Here is a 17,922-nt window from a genome sequence, read left to right as displayed (position 1 = left end):
ATTTCCCTCAATTATCCTTCTGAGTTTTGTAGTATCTATATGGGGAAAACAAACTACGTTACAGCGAACAGTTTCTGATCACTGGAAGTAGTGAAGTCCCATTTGCTAGATGGAAGTTTCACGGCCTGTTGCCCCTCTAACTGAATTGCATTCAGAGTTTCTCTTGGTTTTGCCTATAATCGCTTTCTGCAGAGCATTTGGGGCTCCTGCGTTTAATTTGCAACAGGACCAGCAGGTAGTGGGAAAGATCCGGTGGATGCCCAAACCGCAGCCTGTCCTATCCCCGACCTGCATTTTCACGTTGTTTGGCACTGGCCAACAGCTAGAAACGTTATCCCCACAGCCGGCAGGGCCCCGCGGGCCGGGCTGGAGCCGGGCCCGTGAGGCTGCCCCGGGCCTGTGGGGCTGCCCCAGCCTCGCTGCTTCCCAGCAGACGTTGAAAGGTATTTTGTGATGCGAAGAAGTCCCCTCTCTTGTCCAGGTTTGCTTTTAAGCTCTTCCGCGGCGAGCTTAACGTTCGCAAGGGTCAGGTTGTCTTCACTGAACTTTTCCTTTTTATAAAACAGCCCGCTCTTTCATCTTAGTCTTTTAAAAAATGTAATAAAAAGGGGACACCGCCAGCTTCAGACCTTTAGTGTGGTCATTGATGCTGTTCCATCTGTTTTGGGAAAAAAACAAATGTATGTCTATTTCTAAGCAGAGAACAGCAGCCGTGCTGCTTTATTTGCAAAAGCAGAGGAGCTGTTGGCGAAGAGAACGGCAGGTGGAGATCCTCTGGCACGTTTTCTGAAAGGACAACTGTACTACGAAGAGGTTGTGGTTTCCTTCTTTTAAGTAAATATTATAAAGCTGACAATTTTCAATACCATTTCAGTGGAAAAAGAGACACCTTAAAAACACTACAAGAGATGCCTGTGCCTGTTTTTTTTCCCATGAAAATCACCAGGCGTTTCCCCTGAGTAAGTTTTTCCTATGCTTTCCCCGAGCATCTAGTGGCGTCTTCCAGTTCCCTCCCAGGCCTCCTAAGGACCATTAAGTAAGCAGCAGCCTATCCTTACAGCTAACTTCCAAGCCGAGTTGTTTTTTGGTCAGCTGACTGGCCAACACACGGTGTTTTCAGTTACGTGGTACTGGTCCCTGACCCAAGACACAGCTTTCGATCTTTGTTCCCTACCTAGCCACCAGTTTTGATGAAATTTGTTATCTTTCAGATTTCTGTCCCTGCCCACTTTGGCTAAAATTGGTCGCCCACGTATTTGAAAGTAAATGCTCAGGGAACAGCGTAAGACTGGCTGGCAGGTGAACTTAATCCTCAATTTCTTGTGAAAATTAGAATAACCCAGTTCAGGAAGACAGAAAAGAATGTAGTACAAGTACCGAGTCACGTATTTTCAAATGTGATGTGCATGGATCCAGTACTGTTTACAGTGCAGCTAGTGGCACAGTGTAAATCAGTCTTGGCGTTTGCAGCAGGAACAGAATTAACTCACTCAGGGTTTCTGCTTTCTGGGCCCTATCCTTCTTAATGTTTTTGTTAATGAATTGCCTGATTTTTGGCATGATCAAGACTGGCCCCATGGAGCAAAAGACCTGTTTCTTGATGAGCTGGCTTGGATGTCCATGTTATACATTGCTGTCCATCCCTAAATTTATTCTTTCAGCAGGTTTTAATTTCCAGATTTTTGGACATATGTCTGTAGTGCCTAAAAATGCATGTTCTCATAGTACTGCAATTTCAGACGTTAGGAAAAAATCACTGCCTGATCAGAGCCATATGACTCCTCCTTATAGCACTAAATCCTCAGGAAAGGTGAGAGACTACAGGTGCCTCCCATACTTCTTTTTGATACTCATGACAGCTGGTTGTAAAAAAGGCACTGTTTTTTTCCCAGAGTTCTTTAGAAAAACAAAGTCCATACAGTCATCATGGCTAAGCTGTAGCTAAGCTAAGCTGGTGAGACAATTAGCAGTTTAGACAATTAATAGTTTGGACAGTGTTAACAAGGGGTGCTTTGTCATCGTGAGGATGTTTGACTGACTGTCAAACGATTGCTCAGTTCTAAGCTTTTGCAGTCTGGTACTGTTTTATCAAGGCATACAGGGAATTCGAAGGAAAAGTATAGAGAAGAACATTTTAATTTCAATAATTTTTAGTTAGTATACTGACATGCATGCATAAAAATATTTTAGTAAGGACACCTGGCTCAGTTAACTGTTACATTTGTTGTAACTGTGTTTAACAAAGTTGTTTAACAACTGTGTATTTTTAAATATAGTTTCTTCTTTGACTTAAAGCAGAAGCAAATGCTCTCTAAGATTCCTTCTTAGAAGTGAAAGTATCTCTGCTGTTGCAGGTTACACCTTCATATGAAATGTGGGGCAGACAGGTGGGTCTATGAAGTCTTCAGACAGCCGAGTTTAGTCTTTGTGAAACCAACCCTTAGTTGAGATGTAAAAGCAGACGCTGAAACCCTCAAGGTGTAAGAATAGCTCACCTAAGTTAAGGGATGTCAGATAGATGGGACAGGGCAGCTGAATTAGACTCTTATCTCCTTAAATTAAAAAGATGGCATTTTGGGGGAGGGGAAAAAAGGTTGTTAGAACATCTTTTGGTTTCGGAGATGATGTTTGTATACTAAACAATGAAAACTTGTTTGAAAGTCGTAAGTGCTTCCATCCTGTCCAACTTTCTTGTGGTTGTTGACTTACTCTGTTTTCTGCCACTTCTATGGTTGCAATTTTTTGTTCTTTTTTCATGAGGGAAATGCTCCAGGTTGAAAAACTGTAAGAGATTATATACTGGAGAGTTAAGTTGCCGTATGTACTCTTTGTTCTCTGTATTTCATCCTTTATTCTGTCTTTCCCAGGGGTTGTATGAAGAAGCATTAATACAATTTGAAAAAATCAAGGATACGGATTTTCAAGGAATGTATCAGCTTGGTGTAATGCATTATGATGGACTAGGCACTAAAGAAGACCCTGTGAGTAACCTAGCTGTACACTTTTTACTTTTCTTTTAATATTAGCTGGTAATTACTAAGAGCTTCTTTATAAGCTTGATTATTTAGTTTAAAATAAACAGGTCTTTGGTTTAGAATTAGCTTCATAAAGTACAGATGTTTACAAAGCATCATTAAAGGGAGAGGGTTCTGGGCTGCAGAAGTTCTCAAAAAAAGCTACAATAAAACAGGTTTATCTGGAAAATACTTAAGATAATTTATATTTCAAAATATAACTTCTAAGGGTTTGTTTGTACTTTGTGTGGAAGCTATGTTTAAAAATTGCTATTAATTTGTTACTTTTTAATAAGTAGTGCATAAAATGAAAATGAAATGTGTAAAAATGGAAATCAAACAACTGTATTTCAAAGTGTAAAACATCCGTTGCACAAAGATGTTTGTTAAGGTACTTCCTATTCTCTTAACACGGATGCTAAAGAAGATCGTGCTTCTGCCAGTGGTTGGCAGAAATATTTTTAAATTAGACAAATGAAGAATTACAAGAATTTGAGGAATTCAAATTGAAGAATTACATTACAAAAAAGGAAGACAAAGGCATATATTGCTACAGTAAGAAGAAAAGAGTTAATTTAGTGGAGAACATGATCCTGAAGAGTGGTATGAGGAAAGAATACAAGGAGGATGAAAGAAAGGGTAGATAACAAGGCAGGAACCAAACTGTATTAACAAATCTGATTCTTGTCTGGTGCTTAGAGGACTGTCAGCAGAGCAGAAAATACTCTGCTGGTTTTTAGAGGTGGTTCGTTTGTTCTGTATGCCTGTATAATTACTGCATTAGTTTACTTGCAAATAAGGATTTTAGCAAAGTTTCTTTTTTGTGTATTACAATATGAGGTGAATAAAAGAGGAACCTTTTATAAAGGACTTTTTCTAGTGTATTTAAACAGGGTGTCCATGCTAAATCCTAACAATGTAAGTCTTGTTTCCAAAATACCTACGAGGTCCTTGGATGATACAGCATACAGCTGCCCATATGCAATGTTCTCCGTTTGCTTATTTAACATTATCATTTTTTGTCCATTATGAATCTAAGGTATTTTTAATGGAGGTACTTCAGAGTGTGCTATTGTATCGCTTTGCCTTCTGTTAAGGTTGTTTTATGATTTCAGATACATCATGCAATATGAAACAGATTGCGGAAGTCTAAAATTGAAAATGTAGCAAGTTTAGGATGTGACATTCATTTATGTAAGCACAAGAATATGTTTGAGAAAAATTTTATCCATGAAGAAGAGTAATATCAGGTGAACATTTATAAGAAAATATTTCACATTAAAAATAGGCTGGAGTCAAAAATCTAGGGGCTGTCTAATAACCAAAGATCAGTTCTGCTTTGGTATGACACTGTTCTCCAGACTGTCCTACCAGTATGCTACAGCCTTTCTTCAAAGTGGAAAAATAACCTGTGTTGCAGAAGTTAGTGGATTCTCAGGTTATTTCATCCTCTTCCCAGTGTGAATGCAATAATTACAATATCTCAATTTTAGGAAAAGGGAGTGGAATACATGAAGAAAATACTCGACTCTGATTCCCCGAAAGCAAGACACTTGAAGTTTGCAGCTGCATACAATCTTGGCAGAGCATATTACGAAGGATGTGGTGTTAAGCAGTCAACTAAAGAGGCTGAAAGGTAATGGCAGTCAGTAATTTTCCTGATGAGTATAAGATGCTAAGATGCTGTATTACTTAAACTTTCTTTGTCCCCATTTTCTTAGGTTGTGGCTTATTGCTGCAGACCATGGGAACCCAAAAGCAAGCGTGAAGGCCCAGAGTACTTTAGGAATGCTTTATTCTGTGTCAGTTCTAAAAGATCTGAAGAAGGTAAAGCCCACTTGTACCTTTTCAGTTTCATGAGTTCCAATTAATTTTTAATTTCACAGAGAGAGTACAGTGATATATTTGACTCTGAAAACTGTATTTTAAGTACGGCTAGGCATTTTCATCCATTTAAGCCTGTATGAACAGATGGTCAGAATCCCTCATTTTGACTCACTTGACACTGCTAGCCGAGATTTTTTTTTTTTTTTTTTTAATTGGGAGTATCAGGGAGAAGGATATAATGGATTAAAGTTTTGTCAGCTTTGGTACCCTTCAGAAATCAAGCAGGTGTCACTGATTGATGGCTCTGACAGTAAATGAAGCAGGTTTAAAAGCCTTACAAGGACTCTGCTTTCTTTTATGTATAAGCACTTTTTATAGGCTGGTTAATGTAAAAGCTTTTATGGAAACAGTATGCAAGAAAAGTGGCTAAAGTGAATATATACTCCAGCTTTGTGCCTCTTTTTCAGGCCTTTTTCTGGCATTCAGAAGCATGTGGCAATGGCAACCTGGAATCACAGGGTGCACTTGGTGTTATGTATCTCCATGGACAAGGTGTACGTCAAAACACTAAGGCTGCTTTGAAGTGTTTGAGAGAAGCAGCAGAACGTGGAAACATCTATGCTCAAGGCCATCTTGTGGAATATTATTACAGTAGAAAATTTTACTCAACAGCTGCTACAGTAGCCAAAAGGTGAAGTTAATTTCACTTTATATTATAATTCTTCACGTAAGACCATGGAACTCAGATTAAAATGATTAACTTCACGCTCTTGTCTCAAACTCAAGGTCGTTTGAGATAATGAATTGCAAGACCTCATCTTTAAAGAGGCAACAGCAAACTACAGACGAAATTCATACTATAAGGTTCCCAATTATTCAGTACAGTTCAACTTTTTTTTCTGATCCTGTGAAGCAAAACAGCCCTGAACTAGAATCCCAAGTAGACGCCCACACTCAGCCCTGCCTTCCTGTCTCCTCAGTCCACAATCTGCTCTAGGCTCCTGCCTTCGCCGCCATTCCCTTTTAAACCCCTACAAGAATTCTTCCACTCTCCACATCCCCCATCTTAATGTCATTTCTACCCACTGTCTTCCACCCCATCATTTCCTTACTCTGTGGCTCAACGTGCTTTGGTCCAGTTCCTGTGTCCTTTACAGGACATGCAAGCATTGACACTGGGTGGGATCCTGCAGTAAGCACTCTGGGCAACACGGCCTAGGACCTAGAAGTAGCTGCTGCACACAGTGCCAAGTTATTGCCCTTTAGCTTTTCATCAGTTGCTGCTTATGGGGATGCATACCGCATTGGCATTTTTAAGCCTGGACCACAAAATAGGCATCTGCACGCAAGTGGTTTCTGGTGATTATCTGCTCGCAGAGAGGTGCTGGTCTGAGCCGCAGCTGGGGAGCACTGACTGCCTTTTCACAGGCAGTCACTGTGGGACTCGCTGCTCTACCTACATACTCTGGAGTGGTTTGTGTATTGCAGAAATAGCAACTTCTGTTATAGGCTGCAATATTTAAAATAGCCAGTCTGTATCGAGTTTCTGTATCTTGAACTAGTCATGGAGGAGAAAAGCAATGTTGGTGCCAGTTCTGTAGCTGATAAACAGCACATTTTTGTGACAGACCTCCAGAGCTGGCCAGTATATGTTAAAAGTTCAATCTGTCAATCAGAGTTAATTTGCTGGAAATAAGATGCAGATAGGCTAACTGACTACTTATACAAGCTACACACAACAGCATTGGTGCTTTTTGCGGTATGTTTATGAAGCTCCTGCTGCCCAGCAATAAATGTGTCACAATTTACCATCTTACAGAAGCTGCACCCTGTATATGCCACTGCATAGCAGCAGCTCTGGTAATTCAGTAGTTCAGCAATGAACGCTGTTTGCTGTACTCATTGCTGAAAAGGATAGTTTTCTCTCTGAACTGCTGCTTTTCTTTCTCTTGCACTGTAAGTAGACCGATAGCTATGCAGTCTAGTCTAGCTCTTCTATGCTTGGAGTGCATCCCCTCCAGCCAATGCTGCACGGTAGATTATTCAGAGAAGTAAACTGCACTTCATCAGCTGCAATTGTGATTGCAGAAAATAGCAATGAAATCCCATACTACAGCCAGAAATGACAATTTCTGAACCAAAAGATACTGCCGCCATCCTTGACAGAGTTCCACTTAATTGAGACTGCAGTTGGCCTTGAGGCAAAAATCTCATAGCAGTTCCACCAGTTGTATCAAGCATCAATACCTTTTCTGCTAAAATGTGTTTGTCCTTCTATGTTCATACCAACTATGCGGTTTGTTACGTTATGTACAAACACACAAACACTACGTGATTATGTGCAGTATAACCTTGCCTAGTCTTTGGAGTCTAGATTAGCTACTGATACTTCACTAACGATTTTGTTATCCCATAGAGTTCTACTTACCCATTGCTATGGTATGTTCTTGAAGTCAACTGTGCTGAACTAGAATTTTTGCCTGACTTGACTGGGTAGTGTTATTTGCATCAGCATCCTGCTGTGTATCTTTTGGAAAGGAAGGCAAAAATGCTGTATCAGAAAAGATAAAAGAGGTAATAGGTTACCGTTATTATATTTGAATGTTCTTGCTAGTAAGTCTTTGGGGTTTTTTTCCGCTGTGTTACTGTATTTGTTAATGGGACCAAATTAGGTGGGAGAACATTGCTCTCAACCCATTCAAGTGATTTAGCAAGCGCTGACTTGCAGAGGGTTACTTCAGAACAATCTTTCATAAACACCGATTTATAGAGAGTAGCTATAAACTGAAATGACTGGCACTTTTCTTTCTTTTTTCTGTCAAGTCTGCGCCTATCTGACACAACAAAAAACTAAAGTGATGTGTGAAGAAGCATATAATTACTGTTTGGTATCTGGAAAGGATATGGGGCTCGGGGATTTCTCTTTTAAGACAACAGTCAGAAAAAAAACCAATTCCCACTTAGAAAATGTTGTACCTAATATTATAGTAACAATACTAGGTAATTATAGCCCGATAGTTAAAACAATGCTCACTTTGTCCCTCTGATTCTTAAAACGGTTCTTAATAAAAACAACATGCTGAAAATAAGGTGACAGCAAGCAGACAGATGCATGCAGGAGAAAGAAAATAACTGAGCTGAAGCAGTCGTAAGTGGTCGTCATAAGTGGGTCTTATAACCTGAGGCCCTCAAGTATGTCCAGGATCTTCAGATTACTATGATTTGCCAATATCCTAGTAAGAACTTGGAATTTTAGAATCATGGAATGGTTTGGGTTGGCCCTTTAAAGATCATCTAGTTCCAACCCCCCTGCTGTGGGCAGGGACATCTTCCACTAGATGAGGTTGCTCAATTATACGAAATAAGAGCTTTGCCTTTCTTCCACATATATATTAATTTCCATGAAATACTTTAATAAGAATAATTAGTGTAAAACATCCTACCTTTTATAACTAGTATAACTATAGTGAAAGTGACTGCAAAAGTTACATATTTGTTTGCTATTTAATATGACAATATTCAAATAAGACTAACTTCAAATCAAATACTGCATAGAAGAATCCATGTAAATACATGTAAATTTCCATTTTAATTTGGATAATGATGTAAATGGAAAGGAAGCATTGTCAAGTCATACGTGGTCGACAAATTATTGCTTGAAATGGCCTTCTCTAACCTAATGCTGTAAATTCGACAACAGGATTACAGAAAACGACGACATCGATGCGCTAGCAAAGATAACTGATTGTCTTCCTACATATGTAGCCAAGGGGGTTGCTATGGCTGCTTTCTACTTGGCTAGATGCCTCCAGCTCGGCCTGGGGGTACAGCAAGATCAAGCCGCTGCTAAAAAATACTATTCTAAGGTAAGCTGGGAAGGTCTTACAGACTAATTTATATCTCATGAAATTGAGCGATACCTTGGATTTGAGTCTTCAAACTTGCGGTTTGGTTAAAGACTCCAACGTTATTTATGCAGAAAAAAAAAAATATCTGTGCAAGAAAATGAAGAGTGATAAAAGTGTATCGAAAACTACTAAAAATAGTCTTGAAAGGATACTGTCTGCCCACTTGCTTAAGCAAACAATGCATTCTGCCAAACAAACAAAAAAAAAAGAAATCTGCGATAATCACCACAGCAGAGCTTGGTAACTTGCAAGATAAATTAGCTAAATGATTTGAATAGTTTTATCCCCAACTGATTCGCTGTCATTCTCTCAAACTGAAAAATTGTAACTTTTCCTCTACTTCAGATTCTCTAACAATTACAACCTTCATTAACCATACTTAAATCAGTCGTAACTGGTTATCATGCTTACTTTTACGTTTACATTTTTAGCGATAGCTGAGGATCTACTGTTACTGATACACAGGGGAACAAATAGGTCACTTTTTTTGAAACTTCTAAAGTTGAAGTGAGATTTATTACTGAGGAAAAAGATCAATAATGGCTTCCAGAAGATGAATCTGCTAAATAATATCAGTGATGCTTAAAGGTACAGTCAAGGCAAGATGATTATGCCAACTGAAGGGAGCGTAGCAAGATTGGATCTGTGCTTCAGAGAGACTCTGTGATTTCTGTGCATGTAGAGACCATTTGTTTCAGCAAGTAGAATACTTTCATGTCCAGCTTGGTGCAATCCAAATAAAGGAGTTCTGTAAATGATAAATTATCAAATAACAATTTTTGTGGCTCCTTACTCAGGGAAGCCACTGATACAAGAGGCCTAGCAGAGCAGGTGATCCTCCGAATACATACATTTTAAACATTTTGTTCTCCTGCTGTGAAAATTGTTGTAGAGGATAGGATGAGGGGGAGATCACGAAAGGAATGTGAACTGGGATGTTATGAACACTATAGCCAGTAGTCCTAGGCCCATCAGGATTAAATTGCTGCATAGCCCTTCCCACTGTCTTCCATCAGGTCTAGCGTAACCACCACAACTGAAAGGAAATGACAGCTTTCACTCATCATTCACTAGGTGTACTTCTGAGACTGACCTAGGAATGCCACTAGCTTCTTAGTATAAAAAGCGATGCTTGTTATTGACTGGTGCCATGCATCTCTACATGCAAACAAGGAAGCCACCTGAAGCAGTAACTTCGGAACAAGTAAAAGACAGAGTTGTGGGTGTGTTCAGTTTCTTTTGTACCTGGAAAATAATTCTCATGTTAACTGTACAATTATACCCACTTAAAATTAAAATCATGTCTGCTTTTTAAATTAACTGCTCAGCTGCGGTTTTGACCTACCATTCTTATACCCAGTCAGTTTTGAAAGAGGTGAGAAAGAGAAGATGGGCATCCCAGAGGGTACTGAAACAGATGATGGAAGTGAATGAAACTCATCCAGTCTGCAAGCAGATTTATGTTTCTGACTGTGGTGCCAGCACATACCACACCAACAAACAGAACAAAAAAATAAAACCACGCCTAACGCTATAGTCAAGTATGCTCATTTTAAATACTCAATTTTTCTTACGTGGCATCAGAAACAGGGATTTAAAGCTGAATATATTAACTCTTTAATATTTTAACAAGTTGATTATCTCAGATAATGCCAACAAAATGTAAAGGCCTTATTTATGTTATATTGACAACATACAATTTTATTTTAGCTATAAACTAGAACTCCCTATTCTTTGGTTTCAAAGGCATGCCTTCTGGATCCTGCCGTTGCTTCTGACCTTGAACTGGCAGCTAATCTTGGGAGAATTTAGTGTTTCCTTTAACTGTGACTGGTATATAAATGTATTTCCTACAATAAACCATCTTTAATCTCCAGCAATTATAGACTGGTCATCACTTACTGCTTGCTTTTCAACTTTCTATAAAGTACTACTTAATGCAATTTACTGAATCTTTTTTATCTAAAAAAAGAGAAAGCAAAAAGCTCACACTCTTCCTTTAACTGAGATGAGGCAAAGGCAGACTTTAAAACGGTACTGAAGACTTACGGTTTATTCAGGACATTTTACTGGGACAGATGTCCTGTGTTTTCTTCACGTCATACTGCTATATAGCACATGAATCAAACCAAAACCAAATAAAAATGGTTGTTCCCTTTTCTGCATTTTTAGTATTTAAACATTAAATTTTAATATTCTGAAAAGCTTGAAAACCCAAACTTGTCTAGTTTTCACATACAGCCCATTCACAGGTCACAACCATTTTTAAATCTTACCTTTGTTAGCAGTGTGTATACTTTCTTTCACATACTTTTCTAATGCACCTAGATCTACTTACGTGGTGTCTTAACACATTTTACTCTTCGACTGCAGAGATTCAAAGTTGGAAATCGGCCTGTATGACACCAAGCTTTACAGTTCAAACCATGTCAACTTCTAAAATGAGAAAATACTACTTACAGAACTATGGAAAAAAACCCCATTAGTAGGGAAACATTCAATACACGTCCTCTGCACAAGGCCTGTTCTCCTCAATCCTTCTTCATATTGCATTTACACTACCTCTGATATACTAGAAATAGTTGAAAACCTTTTGGTTAGGAGTGTGTGTGCCTGAGCAATGTTATGCTGAATATCTTATCAAAAGATACTTTGGTTAACCACTAGTAAATTTTACTGACTGCTATGGTAAGCTTGCACATTTCTAAGTACCTATTTACTCGTAAAGCTGTGTGTGTGCAGAATTCGGCTTGCTTCTTAGGACTGTGCCGTGACTTGAAAACTTTTTTGAAACTGTTGGAACAGAAGGCTAGATGTTACTAAAAACACTGATTTAAATATAGCATACGGATTTTATGTACCTTACAATATAGCCAGTCAACTGCAAGCAGTTTTTCTAAGAGCACAACTGTACTGAACTTAAAAGAAAGTAATGAGTGTCACCTAGGGATTTTCCATGATGTTTAATTATTTAGATGTGCATTAAGACCATATTTACATATTTTTACATAAATTAAAAAAACCCACTGAAGACATCGTTTTCTTTCCTTGTATAAAATAAGGGAAAGATTTGAAGGTTGTTTGAAATTGGGGTATTTGAATAAAACAGCCCTGAGTAATATCAGGGAAGTTATTAGAATAGTTTAATTAAATGTCTACTTAATCATTGATAGAAGCAATTCATAAGCACTAACCTCTGAACTAACACTTAACACAGGCATTCTGTTAGGACATACCAGTTTACAGTACATATTTTTGACACAGACTTCAAAGTAACGTAAATATCCCTTACGAAACCAGTGCTGTCAAACTCATTCATTGGTCATCAGTACAGCCTCATTATCAAGTACTGCAATCCAGTTGTGTTATTTATTGCTTACAAATGCTTCAAACCACGGGAAATCTTTGGTAAAAACAAAATTGATAAAATTTGCACAATAGCTTTACATGTAGTATTGCACGACAAGGCTTTTTCAATACACAAGAAAAGAGGAATGCTCAGATCCTCAGTGAGGAGATTAGAACTGTACAACATTCATTAGTTTACCACTATAAGCAAAATTTCTTTTCATAAATGTTTAAAATATTTTCTGGTTTCTTTCAGCTTATATGAACATTTATTTTTTCAATCTATATTTGAAACAGAAGAGTAGTCAAATAGAACAATTTAAATAAAAATTGGCAACTATACAGCATTGTTTTGTCTACCCTACTACAGCATCAGATCTTTTCAAGTCTGTTTACTTCACAAAAAACTCAAGAGGAAAGAAAAACGCTAAAAATAATCATAGTCCTCAGCCCTCTATGGAAAAGAGGAAATAAGTTTCATGTCTATTACTGGACATAGACATTTCTCTAGTGGTCCAATCGTGCAGATTCAAACCTAAGTGGCATTAAGCTGCTCTAAATGAGCTCTTAGCTCAGGACACAGTTCAGTTAGCAGCAGTTCCAGCAAAACCTGAAAAACGGAAAAGAGTTAAGATGAGCGCAGGTGCCAAACAAGAATTTCTTCTTCCTTTCTGACACGTTCAGAGCATCACAGAGAACAGAAGCATGCAGGGTCTTTCTACTCATCATTCATGCAGCTACTTTTCTTTCATCCTAAAGTTAGCATGCGCCCTGCAGATAATATGGGAAATGTCTTAAGGCTGAAAGAAGGCAAGTGCCGTGGGCAGCTGCTTTCAGATGGGGATTTCCCACCCCGTATAAACTGGCGCTGTTCTGTCGAAGCCGTGGTAGCTACACAAGCAAGCACCAGGGCACGCACCTCCGGAGCAGGCTGCGTCCGCTCCTGTGCTGAGGCTGCGTTATGTGACGGGCTGCCGAAGGAAATGAGCCAGAAGAGACTGACTGAGAGTGAAGGTATTATACTTGGATCCAGCCACATACTCCGACCGGTCCCAACCAACAGTAGAGGAGTGGGACTTCTGGAGGGCTATCATGTCCTAACTGTGAGCCAGTCCTGGAGCTCTCCTTCCCTAGGATACTCCAAGGTATGTTTATTTTTCTCAGCTATATGAAGAAACTAGTCTGCACCTTACGAAGTCAGGCAACTTGGATGTGGTAGAGGATCTCTTTTAGACAAACGCAATACTGTTTTTAAACTTAAACAGCTTTTTGTTATTCAAAGTAAGTCAAATGATGGAACCAAGTACTTTTTTTCTGACTTCCTTTAATAACAAAAAATAAAAAAAAGTTACTTGCACACGGAACAATAGTCCAACATAAATCTCTGCAAATGCACACATCCCAGGCTTTAATACTGAGTGAGCGGAGCTCAGCAATTGACAGGATTATGAAGTTAAACGGCTACTTTTCTGGTTACTCACATAGAGTAGATGCTTGTTAGCCTTTCTCTCTTGCAACGCATTGAACACTTTCACTACACCGTGACGGGCATTTTGTTGTCCAACAAGACTCTGCAGGGTATCTGCAACAAACATTACTTCAGCTTATGTTGTTCCACTCATGCTAGGCAAAACCTCCAGCTAATGCCACTACCCACAAAGGAGGGGAAACAAAAACACTGCACTTCATGGCCCTTGGTTACAAGATACATAGTCCTCGTTTGCCAACCTTTTAAAAACATACAGGTAACTTGGGTCACAGGTTGAAAAGATACCCTTATTCTCAAGTTACCCAAATTAAATAATAGCGCATGCATCGCAATGACAACATTTTAAGTGTTTTAACATGATATATAGCATGCCTTTTAGGTAGTTCACCTCGCAGAGTCAAGTCTAATCTCATACATTATTAAACCATTCACTTAAATACACCTTCAGCCACAAAGAGGGAATTCCTACAACAGTTAAAACAGATTTAGCACTTCAATTGCCTCTCAATCTTCACACAAAAGACTTCCCACAAGTAAGCAGATAAGAGAATTCTAAGTCAATTATTTACATTTTGGATTAAATTAGAGAATAAATAGTGATCCAATGCTTCATCATTAATTTAAGGTGCATTCAGCTATGTCCTGATGCCTCTCTCCAAACTCAGAAACAAACAAAACGGCAAACCAACTATGGAAGGCTATTGTAGGTGAGTATGTAACAGAGAGAGTAAATGGAGGGTTGTTTACACATCAAATGATGAGTATTTTGCATGCGTACCTGCTGCTATTTTTGCAGTAAAAGTTGATTAAACAACCCAATGCAAGGGGGTATATGAGATACCTCAGTGAAGCCATAAAATAGCTCATTAAAGTACATTCTATTCAGATGGAGGGGAGATAAAAAGCATTCAAGCTGTGTTTCAGTGCATTTCCAAGGGCTAAAGGGAATGAATTTTGGTTCTTCCCAGTTAGGTGCCTTTGGGTTTAGTGATCTCTGAGGAGTCAGAAGTAGGTAACTGGACTCCCTGTCCTGTGAATGGGACGGGATGGAGCATCTCAGGATGGTGCCCCAGAAATGTGCATGCTGAAGAGGAAGCTGCCTGGGTTTGGGAGCTAAGGGCAGGCAGAGGGAAGTCCTGGAAACCCCACTCAGTCTAGGATGCTTCTGTCCCAGGCTGCAGGTCCCTCTAACATTCAGCGTCCTGAAACCTCTTATCAGAAATAGACAGCAACACACAACACTGACAGCATGGGCAGACCTCCCTCTTCAATTCTGAAATGTAAGAGGAAGAAGTAATCGGGGTGGTGCCACTCTCCCTATTTGTCAAGTAGTTCCAGGTAGCAGAACCACCTGGTGTTTGCTCACAGAGAACCAGCAGAGAGAGTCTTGGCTTCGCTTAGGTTCCTTGATGAATATCACACACAGAAGTACAGCGATACTGGATTTTGCATCCACCAATACCCGAATCCATGCCCTTTACCAGACAGACAGGACAGGCAAAGACTAAGGCCAAAATTACCCTTATTTATGCAAATAACCATAATCTACAACTCTACAGGAAAAATCTAAAATGCAGCAGAACAGTATTTGATTAACCAGTTTCCTTACTAGTTATTAAATCCATGATTAAGCAGAATGAAAGTGATCTCACCTGGAATGTTTTCAAGTAGTTTTTGCTGTGCCCTCTGTTTTGTCTCTTGCTTTTGTTCGTCGCTCTTGGCTCTCGGTGGTGGTGCTAACTTTCCGTTTGGCCAAAAAGCATCTCGAAACACACCAATGTAGTAAACAAGCATTGGTTCACTGAACATCCAGTGTACAGTGTCACGGATTTGCCTGTAAAGAAGCGTAGAAGGGAGCACATCAGAGCTGGTCTTTCACGTTTTATGCAGATTTATTCTTTTTACTCCTGAAAGTAGTGGAATCAACGCTCATTTTCATGTAATTATCCCAATTTATCTGAGCTGATTTCACCAGCATCACAGCAAGTCGTATGCAGCTCCGGGTGCTCTAGGATCTAGGATCAGATACCTAACTGAGATGTGGAGAAGGCTACGCTTCGATGTAATCCACAAACATGTATTACAAATACTACACTGAAATGCGTACATATTTCAAGGATGGGCAGTACAGAGGCTCCACTGGGTAAAGGCATAAAAATCAGCTAACTAATTGTAGTGAACTCCAAACAAGTTGCATGCACAGATGTGCCTGGTGGGATAAAAACAGATGAAGTTTTGATAAAAGCGCAGTAAGTTCCTTCACAGCTATCAACAGCACATCACTGAAGGGATTACAAATGGAGATAGCAGCCGCCTCCTGAGGCTGCAGGCACTCACTGTAGCCTTCAGCACAAAGAGTCTGAGGCAGACAGCAGGCGCCAGGCAGTACTGCCTGTGCCACAGTACAGCCAAACCCTTTAAAATCAATAAATGTAAAAATTCAACCAACATGTAAAAAGCTATATAGCAACTTTGCGTGCATGCTGTGCTCACACACACTCTCTCTCTCTGTCCTCTCTCGGGTGTCTTTCATGCTAGTTATCAGCAGTGTGTGAACAAACGAACCGATCAATTTAAAACTTGGCGAATGGATACTGTCAGAGACCATCAGTTCACCGGGAGTCAACTGCGTGACTTCCCATCACTTCTTGTCCAATTTACCGCTCCGTAACATACGTGAGAGGTTTTAAAAGCCATGCTGGCATGTGCAAATTTAGTCACTGACTGGACGAAGGAACAGTCTGTTCTGCTGGTAGATTTCTGGGCTGTGACGCTTACCTGAGTAATAGTCCCACTGCTACACCAAAGCAAAATAATACATTTCATTAGATTCTCAGTGGCACTTTGCCTATGTGAATGTGCTACAGAAATCACAGATTCACAGACTTTCATAAGAAAAACCATCATCATGAGTAAGAGCATCAGTACTGATCAAAAAGTCATGGGAAAAGTGTTTGTATCATCTGCTTTATTGAATCAAGTTTTACTGTAGGTCTTTGTATCTGACAAGAAAAGGAATACTCTTCCAAAATCTTTCTGACCAATGATCTAGCTTTCCACATGAAAGGTGTGTACAGACACACACACTTACTTCATAGCCTCATCCAGGCCTCACTTGGCAGACGCCTTCAAATGACGCAGAAAAACACCTTCATGAAAACACATCACTGTTACACATGTACAGGTTTCATGTTATAAATTAATGGTTCTCATCATGTATAAACACTATTTCAGTCACTTTAGAGGAATGTGTATTTGATTTGAAAGAAATTACTTAAAACGGAAACCTAGTTTGGCAGGTTTCAGATCTGGCAAAAATCTTCATGGGACTGTAAGATAAAGCACAAACCAATAAAAGCCATTCAGAGCCAGGCTGTTCAGAAAAACAGGATAGCAAGTCTTTTTTTTAATTATTTTTTATATATTTTTATACACACACACACACACATTTATATATAAAAAATGAAATCCCATGAAATACTGTGTTCTTCCAAAAGCAAAGCCCTGTGTATGGGAAAAATAAGGAAAAAGATAATTCACATATCTGTCTTCTCTAATCAACACAACATATTTGTAAATTGAGCTGCGGAAAACAAGCGCAGATCATCATATACAACAGAATGTCCAGATTTTTTTTTTTTTTTAAACAATTCTGCTCTCAGCCTTTTTTTCATAGAACAACAATGCAGGTTCAGTTAAAGTAACAGCTACTTACTTGTTAATAGTTCTTCCAAAAGTGACTTGTACTAGTGCAATTAATGTTTTCCTGACCCACTTGAACACTAGAACAATGAAAAATGGCAGAAAATAAAGATCAAGAGGTTAATAACATTAGAGAACCCATGATCATGTCCAAAACCTTTCCCCCCAACCCCAAAAACAAAAAAACCCCAACAACCCGCCCCTACAGTAAACGTATCTGTTATAATCCTTTATAAGACTTCACTAACCGTACACAGGTCTCATTTTTCTTGACTGCTTTCCCTGTACTGTTTGCTATATGGTTTTTAAGTCTTGCAGATTACATAAACATATCTATAATATGCATTTGTAGTTTATATGTTTAAGCATATTTCAAGTTTATTGAGCCATACAACTACCCAAAACCCTTTTTCTACTTGAAAAAAGAAAACCCCTCAAAATCCACACCCTTTTCATACCTACTAGTATAACATTGTACACACAGCAGCATCATTAAAATTCTGAAAACATTTTCACTCAAATAAACCAAGCAGTTAGCTTTTCGTTATAAATAAAGGAAACAAATGTGAGTGCTTCCTAGTAATTACTGGTTAATTTTTCCTTCATGCTGTTCACCATCAGCACAAGAAAGTCT

At 39.0% G+C, this 17,922-nt stretch overlaps 2 protein-coding genes across 2 annotated transcripts in view; one reads left to right on the top strand and one right to left on the bottom strand.

The window, feature by feature from the left end:
• Positions 1 to 256: 256 nt before the first annotated feature.
• Positions 257 to 10,618, top strand: LRP2BP (LRP2 binding protein). Its single transcript, XM_009277431.1, has 8 exons — positions 257 to 443; positions 701 to 813; positions 2,868 to 2,981; positions 4,508 to 4,650; positions 4,736 to 4,841; positions 5,309 to 5,532; positions 8,542 to 8,707; positions 10,496 to 10,618. The coding sequence occupies exons 1-8, from the start codon at positions 257 to 259 to the stop codon at positions 10,559 to 10,561; spliced, it is 1,119 nt and encodes a 372-aa protein (XP_009275706.1). The 3' UTR covers positions 10,562 to 10,618.
• Positions 10,619 to 12,099: 1,481 nt separating this feature from the next.
• Positions 12,100 to 17,922, bottom strand: part of SNX25 (sorting nexin 25) — a 77,305-nt gene continuing 71,482 nt past the window's right edge. Inside the window, exons 15-18 of the mRNA XM_009277365.2 lie at positions 17,302 to 17,368; positions 15,239 to 15,420; positions 13,579 to 13,679; positions 12,100 to 12,707 (exon numbers count right to left, since the gene is read on the bottom strand). Coding sequence (XP_009275640.1) covers positions 12,633 to 12,707; positions 13,579 to 13,679; positions 15,239 to 15,420; positions 17,302 to 17,368 — 425 coding nt within the window. The 3' untranslated portion in view covers positions 12,100 to 12,632. The remainder of the gene's footprint in view (positions 12,708 to 13,578; positions 13,680 to 15,238; positions 15,421 to 17,301; positions 17,369 to 17,922) is intronic.

This window comes from Aptenodytes forsteri, unplaced genomic scaffold (genome assembly GCF_000699145.1).
Source record: "Aptenodytes forsteri isolate BGI_AS27 unplaced genomic scaffold, ASM69914v1 Scaffold65, whole genome shotgun sequence".
NCBI lineage: Eukaryota > Metazoa > Chordata > Aves > Sphenisciformes > Spheniscidae > Aptenodytes > Aptenodytes forsteri.
The sequence above is the reverse complement of the archived record's forward strand: the minus strand, read 5'-3'. Positions and strand labels throughout refer to the sequence as shown.